The sequence below is a fragment of the Patagioenas fasciata genome, chromosome 12 (genome assembly GCF_037038585.1).
Source record: "Patagioenas fasciata isolate bPatFas1 chromosome 12, bPatFas1.hap1, whole genome shotgun sequence".
Classification (NCBI taxonomy): domain Eukaryota; kingdom Metazoa; phylum Chordata; class Aves; order Columbiformes; family Columbidae; genus Patagioenas; species Patagioenas fasciata.
The window spans coordinates 5926611-5946856 of NC_092531.1; the positions used below are offsets into that span (position 1 = coordinate 5926611).

The 20246-nt window shown below is 41.4% G+C and overlaps 1 protein-coding gene across 5 annotated transcripts in view; it reads right to left on the reverse strand.

Moving 5' to 3' along the window:
• The window catches only part of MYO9A (myosin IXA), a 160882-nt gene that overhangs the window by 40847 nt on the left and 99789 nt on the right, over positions 1–20246 (reverse strand). For all 5 annotated transcript variants that reach the window (XM_071813726.1, XM_071813725.1, XM_071813727.1 and 2 more), the window contains 4 exons: positions 17371–17505; positions 4902–5023; positions 3915–4056; positions 2915–3110 (listed from right to left, as the gene is read on the reverse strand). In XM_071813726.1, the coding sequence (XP_071669827.1) occupies positions 2915–3110; positions 3915–4056; positions 4902–5023; positions 17371–17505 (595 nt within the window). The remainder of the gene's footprint in view (positions 1–2914; positions 3111–3914; positions 4057–4901; positions 5024–17370; positions 17506–20246) is intronic.

Here is a 20246-nt window from a genome sequence, read left to right on the forward strand (position 1 = left end):
TTTATTTGGTAAATATATTAATTTTTTGTTTTAATTCTTTTTGGGGGGTTGGTTTTTTGGATGCCCAGCTTGAGGAATAAGCCTGCAGAAATCAATGGGATTGGTTTGGAGACCATGTTCTCAGGTCACTAACCCAAGGAGCAATCCTTGTTGGCCAAATGCGAATGTCTGTCAAGGGACAACATGGTGGCAGGACCATGAACCATCGTCAGAGCGAGGATTTGGGTTCATGTCCAGCAAAACCAAGACAAGAAACCTGGGAGTCTCCACAGCCTGGTTTATATGGACAGCATCGGTTCTTTCATCAAGTTTTGGCTTACAAAGAATTAGTGGTTTTTTTGCATAATAAATTCATATTGATGATATAGCAAAAAAATGACAGCCAAATTCTTTTCCTAAAAAGCTTGATAATGTTCCTCTAATCAAAGTTCACTAATAAATCTAGTTCAAACATTGGACTGGTTCAATCTTGTCTGATAAAATCAATAATAACTACAATTTAAAAATGAAATTATTGCAGAAATCCACCCTTCTACTAATTGCAGCTCGTCAGATCCCGGCGTGTTTCATCCGAGGAGGAATCTCTCGGCCAGAAGAGAAAGGTACCCAACAAAATTGGAGGTGATTGCAGCTCTTCACCTCCAGGCTAACGAGGACAATCACACAGTCACTGCAAAGCTGAGCTATGAGGGTATTAGAAGCAGGAAAAGAAGAGAAGAGTCCCCAAAGCCAGCAGGAAAAAATGCTGATTATCCTTATAGACGCATCCGTAGCACTGGCTGACACTGCTGGAACGGAGGAGATAACCAAAAGGATGGGGAGCAGAGCAACATTTTGCAGAGCTGCTTATAAATAAGCCAGAGATTTTTCATTCAAATCCCCGTTGGGTATAGCAAGCGTGACTCGAAAAGGCCTTCAGACGGGTAAAAGCGAGAGAGAGCTACATGGCATTAAAATAAAAGAGTGCAATTAAATTTCCTTCTTATTAATTACACCTGCCAGGAGCTCAGAAGCCAAGAACAGGGCTTTTTTGAAAGAACAGAACCTTTTGAAAAAGGATGTATCAATATTAAGCGTGCACACTTGGATGAACACACGTGTGTGAAGTTGTTCTCAGCTCATCTATTATCATTTTATCCAAAGCTCCATGACCATGGGCAGTAAGGAACTCCAATCAGGCTAATTAAAGCCAGCAATGTTTGGTAAAAAAGACAAAATAAACCTAAAGCATCTTTTGTTGTTTGCTTTTGTCTATTGAGATGGGGTAATTTCATAATGACTTCTTCCTACTTATTGCTACTACTAATAATCCCTTCTTTAATAATTCACAAATGCCTCCTGCTGCAGATGCAAAGCATCGGTTTGGGGCTTTTCTGGGTGATTTTGGGGAGCAGGAGGCATCAGCAGCAACAGATGTGCTGTGCTGCACCAGCCCAATTCAGGCTGAAGATGCGCACAGAAATACAGGCAACAAATTATCTGTCAGTTGTGAGGTTTTGTGTTTGTTTTTTCTTCGTTTTGACTCTCAAAGCTTATAAAGCACAAAGCCATTTGAAAGCAGGCGATGGGATACCTACATAGAGCTAAAAGAGCAGCACCACATATTAGAAAAGGTTTAGAGAGGATGTGTTGGTTAGTTTTGGTATGGAAAGAAAAGGTAATGCAAGAACCGAGTCTCAGAATGGTCTGAAAACCTCCCAGACTCCATTTTATACCAATATATTGATATATCTATAGATACGAAGAAGTTATAGCCACGAAGTCAAGACTGAACAGCAGAACGCTAACTAGTGAGATGAGCACAGCAGGCACGACCCACGGCCAGCAATGCAGAAAGGAAAGCAGGGCTTGAAATTAGTTTTTCCTTCCCGATATTGAACATACTTTTATTCTGTCCTTGACCAGCTCGCTCTAGTTCAGCCTGGGTTTTAGGCAAGGTGAAAAGGCAACGCTGGGAAAATGCAAAGATGGATTTTGGAAGCCAACTCTGGAGTGAGGTTCCTCCCAACGCCAAAGGGCTTTATTATCTACCTCTCGGCATTAGGAATCGTCACTGCCTCGACGCACCAGACAGAAACAGCTTCTCTCTTACACTGTATCCGAGAGGTTCAAGAGGAAGAGCCTCAAGAGCTGATTTTTGGCTGCTCTTCTCAGGATGCTATTATTCACCACGAACAAGAAAATTATACTTTCTGCTTGTACGGTTTCCCTACCTACATTCCTTGTCCCAGCTCTTTGGCTCTCCTTGACACACACCTCTCCAACTGAAAAAAATACCACGGTGTGGCTCCATGCTTCATTTTAACTCCGCTGACATTTTCCCTGCTGAGGTTCTAATTTCATCACGAATTTCAAGCCCTCTTGTGCCCAGAAATTAATAGTACCCGTCTTGCTGAAATTGCTTTTTATGCAGAGAAATGGCCTAAAAGCACAGCCAGGTATTGCCTGCCACAGCATGATGATGCACCGTTACTTTCCGTTAATTCAATGCCCCCGCACTGGGCGCGAGCTGGTTCTAGATGACTGGAAAGCAATGAATTTCACTAGACAAGAGACACGCTCTATTGCAGCTTAAAGGGTGAACAGCTTGAAAAATTCTAGGGCAGAATTATTGCCCTTTTTTATATCCCGATGTAAGCAACAGCTCAAGAATTCCTAGCAAAAATCATTTGCTGAATAGTTTTGGCGCTTCTCAATCATTCAGGTTTTCCTTTGCACGCATCCTAGGAAAAGTTAAAGCAGTCATAAAGTGAAAATACTTTCTTATGATGGACCTGTAAATGTAACTTTTACGTAGTATTCGAATGAGTTTTTTAATTGATTGGTAGCTCCTAATAGGTCAGGCTACTTACAATAATGTAGTAATATATTAGACCTTGTGAAAAACAAGGAATTAAGAGGTGGGCACACATACCGGTTTTCTTCTCCACATATCGTTTTCCAGCCTCCTGAAAAGCCACCGCGGCCCTGAAGAAGGCCCGCAGGACGGCCCAGCGGAACACGGCCACCGGGTCGATGCCGATCATCCCGCAGATAAAGGCGTTCTTGCTGCTCCGCAGGAGAGCTACGATGTCCGGGCGCATGTGATCCGTGTTTTTCTCACGGAAATCCTAGGGAAGGAGAAAAAGAGGGGGAGAAACAAGGAAAATGAACAATATTTACAAGATACGTTGGGTAAGATCTGTCCCTAGGACAGAAAAACTATTCAATCCTATTTGTATCTTCTTTTTCTGCCCGCATATTAGACAGAAAATTGAGGTTTAATCCCAAAGCACTGCTGTCTGCAGCAGTTCAAAACTGATGCTGAAGTTTGTCACGTGTAATTGTTGCATCAGAAACACAATTACAGATTTGCGGCTGTAAATCATAGAATCATTTCAGTTGGAAGAGATCCTCAGGATCACTGAGTCCAATCCCAAGCCTTTCTCATACAGGCTCCACTTGCCCATTGGAATTGTTTCTGCTACACATCGGTATGAATATGTGTCAACTTTGAAATCATTTGCACAGGATTTTTAAAGACTACCTGCAGTGGTGAGATGCTGAGAGCTACGCTAATAAAACCTGCACTAAAAAATGGCTAATGATGAAAAAAACGTTGGGTTTTCTACATAAATCAAGCCCAGAAAGGCTACAAAACACCCAATTTAGCCCAAATCTGGGCTACAGCATTAACCTCAGTGCGTGCCCCTAATTCTTCCCAACACACAGAGCTTGCAACGTTGATGAGGACAGGAAGACATGATCCCCACCACATTCTTCTTTCAACCAAGCTTTTCATCAAACGTTTCTCTCCCAACCCTTGTGTCTCTTCTCTAGTCAAGTCCTCTCCAAAATGTCTCCGTGGAGCCTTTGGAGCTTTCCTGCTGGATGACTTAAAGGAAAAAACGTTGGGGAACAGCTGTGTGACAGACCTTCACTCCGTACTTCACTTTGCCCGCGTAGTGTTTGATGATGAAAGCCGGCTCCATGACCGCCGGAAATTCGATGTAGGAGTTGCCTTCATGTTGACGCTTAAACTTGTCCAGCAGCGTCTGGTTTGTGGCTTGAGGGAAACTGAATGGAAAGAATGAAAAAGAAAATAGCCGTAAAGCCAACAAAAAAGCTTTCACGCTTCTTTCTTGACCACAACTAGGAAAACAGAGGTATTCTGAGCTTCTGTGCCTGCACATAGTAAGCATGTGGTTATGTACAAATACAAGGTGTATTTGGTGTTTGAAAAACTCTGAACTGATTTAATAATGGCCTGTAATCAGTTCTAACAGCACAAATAGGCATGTTTTTATTGTAGTATACTGTATGCCTCTAGTAATTACGTTAGGTAGCTGCTTTTAGCTGAAATCCCATATTTCTGTCGTTGGCTTTGAGGTTCAGACTCTATGGGGTACTCATGTGTTTAGGAAATATTGAGTTGTTTTACCTCCAAATGTAGCTTTAATTTCAGGAGTTACTTCACTAATCCTGGCAGTGCATAATTACAGTGCCCTCCATTCACTTTGGCTTAATTTTTAAAAGTAAATTGATAAATCCACCTTATATTTGAATAACAGCAGCCGCACCATCCGCTTGAACTCATGCACTTGGATTCTCAGCTTCTTCATTATACCACAAGAGACAGAGAAAATGGGGAGAGAAGTAAAGCCAAGGAAAACTTTGCCCTTCCCTTTAAGGGACAAAAATCACAAAGCAGAGTTTTAATTACGATTTGCTCAGGCTTTTTGCTCAGCTTGCTGATTCTCCGCTCTTTGCGTTACCATTGTGGATATAAACCGAGAGATATAAGATGGTAAATCAGCCTGGTGAGCCCTTGGGAAGGATTACAAGAGGTAAGAGTTCAGGATAAACATTTTTTCAGCTAAAAACACCCCAAATATCGTTAGGAACAAGAGTTTCCTACTCACTTGCTTTCCTCATCCAGCAGATGGAGCAGACCCGTCGGCTTCTTGCTGATGAGGTTGATGCAGCTGGAGTTGTCGATGTAGTCGATGTTGTGCCAGCTAATTCCTTCTGCTCTATATTCCTCCTAAAAAATCCACAGATATCAGAATGATACGTAAAGTTCAAAGGGTTTCATGGAAACAAATGCACCATTTGGCAAAATGAACATATTTTCTGCTGATGTGCCACCCGTATTTTCTCTTTTGACGCAAAATAAATTGATAAGGAGCCATTCAAACAACCTTAAACCAGAAGGAACCGCGCGATATTGTCTAATTTTGGGCACATCAGCCATAGGTTAGCTATATGGCAGACCATGGTCTTTTATAAGTTATCATCTCCTCTGAGATTTTCAACTGGATTACTTCAAGAAGTCTTCTGCAGAAACTATTTCAGGGCATCTTCAAGAAAGTAGAGCTTAAAAATCATCATTATTATCATGTTTTAAAGGCTTGTGACTCAATTTCGAAACGGCGATATTGGAAGTGCACAGTACTCCTCGTGTTGGGAAAAGTCCGATGGATCCAAGCTGCGTTTTTACTTCTCTATCATAAGACATTTTGATATAGGGGTTGGGGGAAAAAAAGGGACAAAATGCTTCAAATTGCACCAATATGCACTTTTATAACAATCCAGTTCATTTTTATTGCTACCTCTGCTTTTATTTTTAAGTGCTTTGAGCCATCCCATGAGGAAATCCCAGAATGTGCCAGAGGTTGGAAGGGCCCTGGAAAGCTCATCCAGTGCAATCCCCCCATGGAGCAGGAACACCCAGCTGAGGTTCCACAGGAAGGTGTCCAGGCGGGTTTGAATGTCTGCACAGAAGGAGACTCCACAACCTCCTTGGGCAGCCTGGGCCAGGCTCTGACACCCTCACCCCCAACAAGTTTCTTCTCCTCTTTCAGTGGAACCTCCTGTGCTCCAGTTTGCACCCATTGCCCCTTGTCCTGTCACTGGTTGTCACCCAGAAGAGCCTGGCTCCATCCTCCTGACACTGCCCCTTTCCATATTGATCCCCAGGAATGAGTCCCCCCTCAGTCTCCTCTTGTCCAGCTCCAGAGCCCCAGCTCCCTCAGCCTTTCCTCACACGGGAGATGCTCCACTCCCTTCAGCATCTTGGTGGCTGCGCTGGACTCTCTCCAGCAGTTCCCTGTCCTTCTGGAGCTGAGGGGCCACAACTGGACACAATATTCCAGGTGTGGTCTCCCCAGGGCAGAGCAGAGGGGCAGGAGAACCTCTCTGACCTACTGACCACCCCCTTCTAACCCACCCCAGGTACCATTGGCCTTCCTGGCCACAAGGGCCCAGTGCTGGCTCATGGTCACCCTGCTGTCCCCAGGACCCCCAGGTCCCTTTCCCCTACCCTGCTCTCTAATAGGTCATTCCCCAACTTACACTGGAACCTGGGGTTGTTCCTGCCCACATTCAAGACTCTACACTTGCCCTTGTTCTATTTCATTACATTTTTTCCGCCCAGCTCTCCAGCCTGTCCAGGTCTCTGATGGCAGCACAGCTTCCAGTGTCAGCCACTCCTCCCAGCTTGGTGTCATCAGCAAACTTGCTGATAGTACACTCTATCCAAATTTTGGCTAAAAACCTGTGAGGTCCTGAATTCAGTATTTGAGACATCATATAACTTCACACCAATGACACCGCCTATGCCCTAAAAACCTTTTTCAGGTTCCAAACATAACCCATCCTGTTCGAACAGAAAAAATCCTGAAAATAAGGAACAACTGCATTATGAATTTTATTTTTTCTTTTAATTTTGTTGTGCTTTTTTTTTCTCAGGTTCCTACAGAACAACCAGGACAGAGCCGGAATGCAGAATTGCATCCACAGCTCCCTGTGGATCTATAGGTGTTGAAAAATTGTATATTTGACTAAGATTTGATGTATTTTTAGTGCAATCAGGAGAAAAAGTTCTGTAGAGCAAACCAGCCAAGTGTAGAATGCTGCATATTTCTTGAGCGAGTGTGAGCTTAACCTGAGTGATTTATCAACCGCCTGCTAAGCGGCTTTAGGGTCCGTTAGTCTCAGCTTTGCCTGCTCAAGGCTGGTCCTAAGCACCCCCAGAGCAATAAAACTTGCCAAGATGATAAAACAGGAGCTTTATTTTAGCGGTTGCTGCATGTTATTTGGCTTATATATTTATTATAGTGACTCTTACTTTGAAATACTTGCATGAGGGCTTTCTATGTCTATTCTTTTCCCCCCAAAAAACCCAGTTACGTAGAGTTTTGAGTCTTAATACATTTCAACCAGGCACACATCATCACTCTGCGCAGCGAATGTTGCTGTGAAACTCTTCTGACCACATTAAAAAGATCCAAAGATCGGCACGAAATTAGCAATGCCAGCTGGTTTTCTTAAGTATATTTCAATAAATGACCATGAAAGAGTAGGATTTAAAGTCTTGACTTGTTGAGGCTCCTCTTGAGCTCAGCAACAAGCGGTGTATGACCCAGGCCTGGACATCACGTATCTCCTTGGCCTGGGCTTCTTCAGCTGCAGGATTTTGGCTAATTTCCCCCAAAATGCAACATCTGGCCACGTTGGCCCAATACGAAGAGGGATTAAAATCCTCAACTAATAACCTTTTCCACAATAACTCAGGTCCACGCTCTCATTTCAAGACAGGAACGTACGCAGCAGGAGAAACGATGCCAGAGCAATCGCTCCAAAGCTAAAGTGGAAAAAAATTCCCCCTTTTCTCAGCATTTTTCCAGTTATTTGGTTGTCTTGAGAAAGAATGAGAGCCCAGGAGAAATAACTACAGCTTTGTGATAGAGAACATCGTGAAAACGCACACAGAGAAGCAGCAGCTTTAGGGTAACGTTGTTGCTATCCATATTAAATTTACTCGATTCTCAGTTATTAATCTTCTACATGATTTGTATATTCATCTAATGATGGTGTTGCTGCAGAACTCAGGAGGGATCCTTAAGAGCTACCTCAAAATATTTTGTCACTTTGGAGGATGACAGTAAATCCATGCCGCGCTTTGGTGGCCTCGGGATCCTCGTGCAGCACTCGGATATTAAGGAATTCGATCCAAACGCCACGAGGTTTTCATTTAACAAACACACCGTCAGAATGAAGACAATATGAAACACTTACATAAAGAAAACCAACCCTCAAACTGGAAGTTTATTTAAAATCGGCTTAAATTTATATCTTGTATTTAAAATTATGTTTAGGGGCAAATCGAAATGTTGTGTTTCTAGAAGATGAGTTTTCCATCAAGAAATTGTTGATCTTACCGTTATCTCCAGAGCTTCTAGTGCAGTAAAGTCCATAAAGGCCTATTTTTTGGCATTCTTACTGCCCCCAAATGTAGGGATTTACTCCTCCCATCCCTGGATAGCTGAGACCTGGGCTGGGGAATGCAGAGATGCAATTTTGCACTGGGCTCCCAACTCGGCTCCATCTGGCTTCTCTTTAAGGAAAAAACCCACATTTCTATATGCACGTCATCGTTACATTCAATACTCACAAAGATGCAGCTAAGCAGGGAGGTGGCTTTTAAGAAAATTCAGTATTAGTTTGAGTTTTTCTTGTTTGGAAGGGATGGTTTTTTAGAGCTTAAAAAGCTCAGATAGACGTGAATGCTGTGACATGAAACACAGAATGTGATGTTCAAACATTAAAAAAAGACTCTAAAGAGCATAAAAAAGGATGACAACATGCAGGTCCTGACTTTGAAATGCATATACTTGGAATACAAGCATGTTACTGAAAATCACAGTGCTACCTGAGACATATCAGCGCGTGAGAATTGGGGGGACAAATAAACAGAATTTCCAGCGTATTTCTATACAAAAATCAAAGGAACTCCAGTAAAGAGGTAGTTAAACGCTATTAAAGACAAACTCTGCCTGCCTAACACCGACTCAGAGTACAAATACTGCTTATGACACACAGAATAATGAAATACAGATTAAAATACGCGTGCTGAGGATCAGGAAAACCTTCCCAAGTGGGACACAAGAGGCTGATGAAATCCCTCCTGCTACCAACAGAAAAAAAATCCACAATTTTACAGCACAGGGTGTGGAGAAATAAGTCCCATTATCTTTATAGGAGTATTGGATCTGTTCTCTTATCAGGACTTTATTTCGATGCTAAGCCAAACAGAAACACGCTCTAATCCCCAGTAGAATTAAAGGTTCACGTGTCTCGACCGGTGGAAAATACGAGCCCAACAGCATCACAAACGTGCAGAAAATGTCTCTGCACATTCACACATGCACGAATTATTCCATATCCCTCCATGGGCAACACTAAGTAAAATCAAAGGCTAAAAAGCATAATTAGAGGGAAAAAAAGATCATATTTGTCTAGAATATCATGCTCACTGGGGACTGTTGCTCCCCAAAATCATATGGTAAAATTAAGAGGTTATTGGAGGGAGCGATCACGAGCTTGAAAAGCTTAAGAGAAGAGGAACATGGAAACCCAGAGAAGAAATGAAACAGGAGAGATGTGATAAAAATACAAAGAGAAGGAGAAGAGAAAAGGAATGGGAAGGGAAAAGGGAAAGAAAAGAAGAAGAGGAAGAAGAAGAGATGAAAAGAAGAAGAAGAGAAGAAGAAGAGAAAAGGAGGAAAAGAGGAAAGGAGGAAAGGAGGAAAAAGCAAGAAGAAAAGAGGAAAGGAAGAAAAGAAGTAGAAAGGAAAAAAAGGAGGAAAGGAGGAAGGGAGGAAGGGAGGAAGGGGAGAAGAGGACAAGAGGAGAAGAGGACGAGAGGAGAAGAAAACAAGAAGAAAACAAGAAAAAGAGAGAAAAGAGAAACATAATTTCCCATCTATCTTAAAGTACAGAACCAAAACTGAGGGATTAATAAATTCAAATCCAGAAGCTGTGAAGGACAAAGGCATGGTTTTTTTCCATGACACATGAAATCCGTTGCCCTATCATGGGATATCAAAGGTCAAAATATTGCCGTGATTTCCAGAGATTTGGAGGTTGCTGGGCAGGCAGCCACGCTCTGCAAGCCCAGAGCCACGAAAAGATGCCAGCATTTCAGTGCCCAGGAGGTAGGTGGTTTATATCAGGGGATATTGCCATTAGTTGCAGTGAAAATGGAGAAGAAAACACCGTTTAAAACCCAAAGGCAGGGATGATGCTCTCTCCTTGTTCCTGGCATGGGGCAAGAATGAGTGTAAAAACAGGAGTAAAATGGAGCGTGTGGCGCTGTTTCAGTTTTTGTCAAGTCCAAAATCAAAGCTTTAAGAAGGAAAAACTAAACAAAATGATGATTTGCAGTGAGCTGCGTGCAAGGGAAACACAGCATTTTCTGTTTCCTGTAAGCATGAGTAATGTTTGACTAAATCACAAGAGTAGAGGAAAAGCCCAGGCAAAAGAAAACCTCATTTACACAATGAAAATTGCCCAAATAAAGCGGGAAATCAAGGGGAAGGAAGAAGGAGAAGGAAGGAGAAAGAAGGAAGAAGGAGAAAGAAGGAAAAAGGAGAAAGAAGGAAGAAGGAGACGGAAGATGGAGAAGGAAGACGGAGAAGGAAGAAGGAGAAGGAAGAAGAAAAGAAGAAAGAAGAAAGAAGAAAGAAGAAAGAAGAAAGAAGAAAGAAGAAAGAAGAAAGAAGAAAGAAGAAGAAAGGAGAAGAAAGAAGAAGAAAGAAGGAAGAAATAAAATGGAGTAAAATGGAGCATGCGGCACTGTTTCAGTTTTTGTCAAGTCCAACTAGAAAATCAAAGCTTTAAGAAGGAAAAACTAAATAAAATGATGATTTGCAGCGAGCTGTGTGCAAGGGAAATATAGCATTTTCTGTCTCCTGTAAGCATGAGTAATGTTTGAGTAAATCACAAGAATAGAGGAAAAGCCCAGGCAGAAGAAAACCTCATTTACACCACGAAAATTCCCCAAATAAAGCAGGAAATCAACTGGAAAAATCCCTTTTTCTAGCATAGCTCCACAGGGGAACGCTTCCCATCACATTCATATTGTGGATACGATCTACAGGCAGATATTTTGGGATGTCTAAATGTGTGTATTTTGCCTCAAAACTTCACGACTAAACAGAAGGGTGTGAAATTCCTCTCGTCTTGGCTCCGACGCCATCTGCTTCAGGCAAAGTGAGAAACAAGGAATTAAATCCCCATCTATGTCTTTCTTCATTCCCAGCTGACTTCCTCAGCTTAAAATAATCTTTAAAAAGTATTTTAAATCAATTAAACATCCATGAAAATATAAACCTTTGCAAACAGAAGCTTAGAGCCACTGAATCCAAGCCTATAAATTGTTTCTCTCTTGATCGCTTACCAAGTACCAAGGTACCATCAACTTGCAGATGCTGATGGGCAAGAAAATATGAATAACATCTCTAAAAATTAGAACAGAAGCCATATTTTGCATATTGTATGAAAAACCTTCCAGGAAACAATGTAATATTGAATGTATTTTTAAAATATATTAAAATAGGTCATAGTTATATGATGAAATAAAGGAGCTAAACCTTGTAAAAGCTCCTTTCTGGAGATGTCTGTACACTATGCACCCTAAAGTTGATCCTGGGGAGCTTGGGAAAGCTTTTCTGAGGCTGGAAACTTTATTTTTAGAGAGTTCCCAAATGAACGAGACTGACGTCTGGTTGTGTCTAAGTACTGCAGACGACAGGGATGCCATGAGTTCCCAACATCCCTCCAGACGAGGATGCCATGGCTAACAATGAGACATTTTCATTTCTGACCACGGATTTTTATGTAGAAAAGCAATTTATACACTCAGTCATATATCTAAAAACACATATATATTCAACCTCCTGTCTGCTTTATGTACACAGCCCGAGATTTTAGTTTATTGTAATTTGGATTGGCCATCGTTAGAGAAAGTGGTTTAAAATAGTAGGTGCACATGGCCATCCGAGTGGTGCCAGCTCTGCAGCATCCAGCTCCGAGCTCAAGGGGGTTTCGGTCATAAATTATAATATATAAAAATTATAATTAATATATATATCAATGTAGTCCTTGCAAGATCTATCAGTCTTAAGAAATGTGAAGCGGACCTCCACAGCAGCCATGATCAACACCAGATTAATCATGGTCAACACCAGACTGGTCATGGTCAATGCCAGATTGATCGTGGTCAACGCCAAATTGATCGTGGTCAACACCAGATTGATCGTGATGAACACCAGATTGATCGTGGTCAACACCAGACTGATTGTGGTCAACACCAGACTGATCGTGGTCAACACCAGACTGATCGTGATCAACACCAGATTGGTCGTGGTCAACACCAGATTGGCCGTGGTCAACACCAGACTGGTCATGGTCAACACCAGATTGGTCATGGTCAACACCAGATTGGCTGTGGTCAACACCAGATTGGCCGTGGTCAACACCAGACTGGTTGTAGTCAACACCAGACTGGTCATGGTCAACACCAGATTGATCGTGGTCAACACCAGATTGATCGTGGTCAACACCAGATTGATCGTGGTCAACACCAGACTGGTCGTGGTCAACACCAGATTGATCATGGTCAACATCAGACTGGTCCTCCAGCCTAAACATCTTCTTCCCCTTCCAGTTCCTACTCCAAACTTGTGTCAATAAATACACTTGTTCCTAATTCTCATTCACTCATGTTATAAAATATTCATTTTTATATAAATATGTCTTATGCTACCCTATAAACTCTTGCTACTGTGCCAAACCAACTGTCCAGGCAGGAATTTGGGATATAACAAGTGGAAGAGCCTCCATCAGGATGGACCATCCAGTTCTGCCATAATCCAACATGGTTTTGGATAAATTGAAATATTCTTGAGGCTTTTAGAGGTTTCTTACTCATCTTCTCACTTAAGAAGAAGGGAGCTCATGTTGCTCAATGCTGTCCTCTGAACATCCACCAGCATGTGTTGAGGTATTTTATTTTTAAAGAAAAGCTCTTGCTCACAAGTATTGCTAGTGGGTTTTAGCTGAAATCACCAAAGATTTCATCAAATCCTTACCTAATTTAGCTCAAGGGTTCAGGGAATGTACAAGAATTTCCACATGACTGTAGTTCTGGACTATAAGCCAGGGCTTGGACCTAAGAGGCCAGTATAGAAGCATCTAATGAATATGAATAGATAGCTTAGTGCTCTCCAAAGCAGGATTGGGATACAGGGAGAAAATACCTTTTGTACCATTAATAAATAAAAATTAGTATTTATTTCATCTTCACCTCTTTTTTTTTTTCTTTTCTTTTTTATTTTTTGGGGGTGAGAGCTTCATAACATACAAAATATTAGTACATGTATATAATTTGAAAATCAATCAAATACATCTATTAGAGTGGATCTCAGGGGCACGTGTCAGAGGAAACCCAGGCTCAGCATACCCAGGATTAACCCAACCCCAAGGCGTAGTGTTCCAGCTGCATTAGGGGGACACAACTGTCCCCTGGCACAGTCCAAACCCACATCTATTTATTCAATATATTCAAGTAGGAACCGCGAGCAGCAAAAAACACCTTCTAAGTGGAAAAAGCCAAGAAAGCAGCTCAGAGAAGATGCACAAAATGTCCGAGTCTTTTCAACCAGCACATCAGAGCAGGAGATCTTTCTAGAACATTTTCTAATGATATTTTAAGCACATTTTCTAATTTGCCTACCTGGGATGCCACTACACACACTTAAGAACATTATTTCCGCAGGTTCATATGTAAAATGTGTGGGGGTGGAACTAGATGATCCTTAAGATCCCTTCCAACTCAAACCATCCATAACATAATTTATTATGATATGCTCTATAAGTTATATGAGAACATTCATCATCTGGAGAAACTCAGGACCAAGGGGATTCCAAACAAAGCCCCCCCAGCCCTGCAGATAATGTTGAAACAACTCTAAGCATCCATATTTTTTTTTAAATATGAGTTATGTACTCTAAGCATTTTTGTTTAATATGAGTTACATACAGTGGCATGTAGCCAAATAATAAATCTGGTGCGGTTTTGTATTTCCCCGCCTGTCGCGCGGCATTTTTACGAGAGCGCCCGCTCCCCCATCTCCAGCTAAACCAGAAACTGGAACTGAGCCTCCCAGTCCTCAACGGTTGATTTGTGATGCTTGGCCTTGGTCTTTGGTGGTGCTAAAGAGAAAATGCGTTCATCCCTAAAGGGAGTGCTGAGATGCAAAATAAACCTCACTGGAGGGACGAGAAAAAGTGGTTTAGGCAATAGGAGAAAGAAATTACCTTTTTGTAGTTTATTTTGATCTCGTTATATTTAATTTAATTATTTTTCATTAAGGTCACTGTAACGACTTAAAATTCATGTTGATTAAATTATTTTAATTTATTTATCTATATTTAAATTCATTTCAGTGTTTTGTTTTCTCCACTGGTAGACGGAGCAGCACGGTGTGAGAAGCCCAAGATGCTTTAAAATATCGCGGGCATTTCACTGACTAAATAACCCACCTATCACCGCATCCTGTGACAAATCCATCCTTAAATAATACCCTCTGCGCCAAACTGGTTGTTGTAACATTCATTATTTAGTCCGGACTGTTGGATTTCTCCACCTGTTACACTGGGATGATAAAACCTATTTACCTCCTGAAATATTTAAGGAGCTTTAGGTGGCCGAGCAAACATTTCATAGGATGCGTTACCTTTATACAATTCAGTTTTTCTACGTGAGGAGGCTGGGACATCAAACTCACCAGAGACCACACTAGAAAATAGACTTTGCTCAACACCTGAGCTCATGCCAGTTGATCACACTCCAAATAATATCAGGTTTTTTCAATCTCGACCTCGGTTATTCAGCAATTTTTAAAACAATAGAAGGATGTCCTCGAAATTGAGGTTTGGCAGGTGGACAAAAGGTAGGAAATGGGGTAGAAAATAATTTAATAGCCATGTCTGCAGGATGGAAAGCAAAGGGATGACTTCTCAAGCTTTGCAAAGCATCAGCTGAAAATAGGGAAAGGAGGGTGGGGTAATGGAAAAGTCGAGCTTTGGATAAGCCTGAGCAGGGATGGGGGAAGATGGGTGAGGTCAATGATGACAAAGTTTGGAGCATAGGGTACATAAAGGAATCAAAACTTATATTTCCGGCCCTCAAACTGCCAAGGACCTGGCAACTTGGAGGAGGAAACTCATATCATGGGTGTTGTGTTAGTGGTGATCTCCAAATCACATCTTCATGCACGGCAATTAGTTCGTGCAACACCCTAAATTGCTAAAAAAAAAGCAAGTTGCAACGCAAAAGTGCTATTTTTGTTTCCCAGAAGGATTATCTGCTCTGCAGAGGCCACTTCAACAGGACATGAACACGTAGCAATCTTTCTATTGCAATAGCAATCAATAAATAGATCGTTATTGGTCTGAATCCAAGCGTGTGCCTACAGAGATAGAGCGGGATTTATGGGCCTGGGCTTCACCGCCTGTTGGGGTTTGTGTCCTCTTCTGCTAAATCATATCCCCAAGCACCACAAATCATCGCTAAATTTTCCTTAGCAATCAGTTGCTTTTAAAAAAAGCATCAATAAGTGTCTTGATGCAAGGCAGAACTCTAAAATTTACCATTTTTTGCCTTCTCTTCCTATTTCACCACAAACAGTGGGCAAAGATGCATTATCCTTATTCTCCTGGTTGGCTCCAAGAGAGGAGGTTTCTTGCACACAAATTCTATGATAATTTGACGAAAACTCCTTGGTGATTACTTACGTTTGTCATTTCTTCTAGGAAAAGCGTCCAAATATCTCAGCAATCTGTCCTCAACCTCCTGCAAGCTCTGGAGACACAAGCTCCATCTCCAGATGCAGAGGAGGAACCATCACCAATAACTCCATTTGCTTTTCAGCCATGGAGACACCAAATAAACCCTTGTAAAGCCACAAATATCTCAGATAAATTCACAATGCGAGGTAATCAGACTAATTCCCATCTTGAAACACAATATTAACTACTTGATCTTCACCTGTAGACTGGCAACTATTATTAAAAAGCAGTTTAATCGTCAAGGTGGGAAGGATATTCTGAAGTCCCAAGAGCTGAATATGTATCACCAGTTTTCTTTCCATTAAATCCACTCCTCTAAACACAGCACACAACTCCAAGGAAAGCAAGAATAGATTAAACTGCATAAACGTCATGGAAAAATGAGCGCTCGTGCAGCTGTGTGGCTTATTTATATGTATAGAAAGCAAGCTATGGAGGCATGACTGTATTTTCCACCAGCAGAACTTGCAGCACGAAGAATCAGAACCAGCCCTTTGCAATCGGACGCCTCCTCAACTGCTCCGCTCATCCCTGCGGCAAATACTGATTTAATGACTTCATGCACTTGACAGATTTATAGGAGAAAGTTAATTAGGTCAGTGGGTATCAGCCAGTCCAAGGAGAATTACTGCAATCAGGAGCTCGCTGTCTCTCCAGCTTTCAAGAAGGGTCTTCCCTCCTCAAGTCCCTTCTTAAAGTGTATCAGAAAAAACCTGCTACATTGGCTTTGCAACAATCTTACGTGGTTTGTGGGAAGGGCTGGTTTAGGTCTCTGGTTTCAGGTGGACTCAGGCTGCAGAGCGCAGCTCATCACGTACCAGTTCTACCAAAATGAATGATAAGGAGGATTTCTCTTGACGTGACCCAAAGAAAAATTCCACCTGAAGGAAGCGAATGCAGACCAGCGGTTTTTAAAAAAGTGCATTTTGAAGATCTATAACATATTTACTGGATTGTACAGCCCGATTATATGTTGTGCATCCATGAAACAACATGTACTTCAGCAGTTTTCTTGTCCTGCTTGTTGTTAGATATGACATAATATCAGGAGAAGCCTCCTCCCAAACTAGTTACAAGACTATATCATCTTGTCCTATATGTTACCGGCTAAATTACGGCCTATATTTTTGTTATTTCTCCTATAGTGGCTTAATTTGAGGCTGGTAAGCAACACCGAGTCTTAACAAACCTAAAGCAAAGCTTAAAGTTCAACCTTTCCTAACCTACTATGGTTGTCAGACATCATAAGGATCTCAAGCTGCAGAAGATGTGTAACAGTGACATTTTCCTTCAGTCCCCACAAACTAACACTGGAAAGCCAGAAACCACCAGAAGACTGAAGTGGCATTTTCAACAGTTGTCAAAATATAACTTTTACGCAATATTAAATTACAAAGGCGAGAAAGAAAATGCTCCCGGATGAACCCACTGACCATATATCAAGGAGACAATAGAGCAACAGTGAAGTTCTTCATGATATTTAACAATACTTGTATCCCAAAATGTTTCTTTAAAGCCAGCAAATCTCTGGTTGGATTTTATTTTACAGGTAGCCCTTGAGTTCCATGGCAAATTAGAAGTTAAATTTGAATAATTCAATGCACACTTAAAATACAGGAATTAAAGGGACGATTTAAGAACTTTATTGGTGCCATAAACTCATTGGCATCAGAGAGCAAAGATTTCCAGCCCTACCTGTTCCAGTTTAAAGATGTGTTGGTTAAAATAGTGCTGCAAGCGCTCGTTGGCGAAGTTGATGCAGAATTGCTCAAAACTATTATTTTCGTAGTCTTCAAACCCAAAAATATCAAGTACTCCAATGGATAAAGTCTGCAAGAAAAGGAAGAATGTGAATTAAAATGAAATCACAGAAAGTCCATGGATTATTTGTACGCAGTACACGATCAGAAGCATCCAAAGATAATTAAATGTACTTAATAGCAGGACTTTTGATTTTTACTGTAATTGTTGATATTATGCCATCTGGAAGACAGCACGTCAAAGAGACAATACACAACTTTAGATATCTAGACAAATGGCCTTTTTATAAAAGAAAAGTCCTTTTAGAGTATTTTCTTTGAAGAAACCTGAACCCAGTTTCAAGTTATTCTATTGGATCTAAGACAGTATTTATCTTTTTTGGGAAAAAAAAGGCTTAGACCATGAAGAGAGTGCACAGAAAGATGCCTACAAGGTGAATAGAAGGTGTCTAAGGAAACCTGCTCCAGTTGCAAACCTTCCAAAAAACATCTGCCGAGGGTCTACACGGAAATAACCCATTGCAAGGAAGGAAAATAAGTCGGGTCTGAGGTAAAATAGAATTTAATAGAAAATATTCAACTTGCATATCAAATGGATCAGTTGAACGTCTGCTACTGAGAAGTGTAACCCAGATGGACTGATTCTTGGAATTGCTGAGTCTCTGTCACCTCACCAAAAAGGATATAAAATAATGTATAAATAGTAATGCTGCTGAAAAGAAAGGTTCAAACCCATCCCTTGAATCAGGTTCTTTCATAATTAAAAACTCAGGCAACAGAGCTGTTGAGGAAATAAACCAAAAGGTCCTTTTTCTAATCCAATGACCTGCTGTCCTGGCCTCACGCACCCTTTGAGGACTCAGCTGGTGCTTGCCTTGGGCGAAGTTCTCTGGGCAGGAGAGGGACCCAAAGTCATTTCCCATGGATGTTGTCCCAACCTCTGCCACCAGGACATCAGAAATTCTCTGCCGGACCAGTCCAACATCTCCAGCTATGGCAGCGGGATGTCCCATCCCATCCCATCCCATCCCATCCCATCCCATCCCATCCCATCCCATCCCATCCCATCCCATCCCATCCCATCCCATCCCTCTTCCATGGTCCATCACCCTTTCCTACCAGCACCCGGAACTTTGGGATGAGAGAGACAAAGAGACACCTCTGTGCTCCCTTTAGGTCACAGGCAAGAGATGTGTCAAGAGGCACCCACCCAATTTTTTTGGAACCCATTGACACTACGATCCCTCACAGCCTCTCACAGACCAGTTTCTACAAGTTCATGATAGAGAAGCATTTGGTTTTACTAAATCCATAACATAAATTGCAAGATTCAGTGAGTTACAGTTCTAAATTGCCATTTTCTCTACACTTTGGTGATTTTGTAAACCTCAACCGTACTCCATGCCAGCTTTTCTCCAAATTGCAGAGTCCTAACCCTGTTTGGTCCCTCCTCGGTTGAGCCAGAGTGAAAAATAAGCTTAAGCAGGGACAACTACTGCTGCAACTTCCAACCTGTATGGTGACTGTTCCGTTAAACAAGTAATTAATAATTAGTTAGCAATAAAAGTCAGATTGTGTCCATCTAGCCAGCCTGTTGTCACCAGAAAAGGGGTGAAGAGCCTGAAGGACACTGAGAGCTCCACCAGCAACCGCACTCCGGGGTCTGACCAGAGCCATCTCACACATGGGCTCTGTTCCTTTGTTACAATTAATTAAATTCAACTGTTAATTAAAATCATTAGCACTGGTCAAATGAACCCAACCTCAAGCTGGGAGGAGAAACACCTCAGCCTCAGAAGAACCTGAGAGCTGCCAGGAACCCGGCTTTTAATTTTGTTGATCTTATCTGCACTCTGGATTTCATAAGGCTAGTGTCCTAAGACCAGTCTAACTCCACTGAGGGTAGATTTCAGTAACAATTCTCCTTAAACTCTTCATGTAATCAGCAGCTTATATTTTTCTCTATTACACATGGAAAAAATGATGATGGAAATACAACTTTTTCTCATCCACAACACTGATATTCCATTGGAATCGCCCTTGAGGGTGCAAATCCCAACCGACGCTACACCGTCATGTGAGCTTATCCCTATGAACCACAAGAACTCCCCCAAATTCATCTATTATAGATAAAAATCTCCATCGTGCTACAGCAAAACAAGGCTCAGAAAATGAAACGCTCACAGTTCCAGAAGCCTTATGGAATTACGGACACCGGCTTTCCCAAGTGCTGCACTGATGCTCTGTGGACATAGTCAAACCCTTGCGACTTTAAACCCAGTTTTCAAGCTCTTGCAAACATAATTTCATATGAAATAGCTGCACACACAAAAAAACTTCCCCTATTTTTAATGCTGGTACATTTACTGTGTTGAAACTGCTACTAAAATAGATTTTAATGTGCGTGCAAATACATTTACAAAGCAAAGCAGAGCCATTCTATAGATTGGAAAATGGCTATTTAAGTTATAGAAGAAGAATGCTATTAAAAAGACTGTATTTTGAAGTTGACTTTTCTGCTGACACCCAAAATTAAACAAGCTCAGCAAGGTAAAATGCACAGATTTTAAAAAATCCTGTATTTAACAAAATTGTATCAAACTGTGTGTACAGGATAAAGATTGTTAATTCCGCCACAACATTTGTATGGAGTAGAGCACCATTTCTCTAGCATCTCCTACTGCATTTCCATTGAGGAATGCATACATGAAATTATTTTGGCAGACAAAAGCACAAAATCTGGCTGTTTTGAAGATTAAGTTACTGCCTAATATTTAAAGGAGATAATCCAAGGAATTTTCACAGAATCCC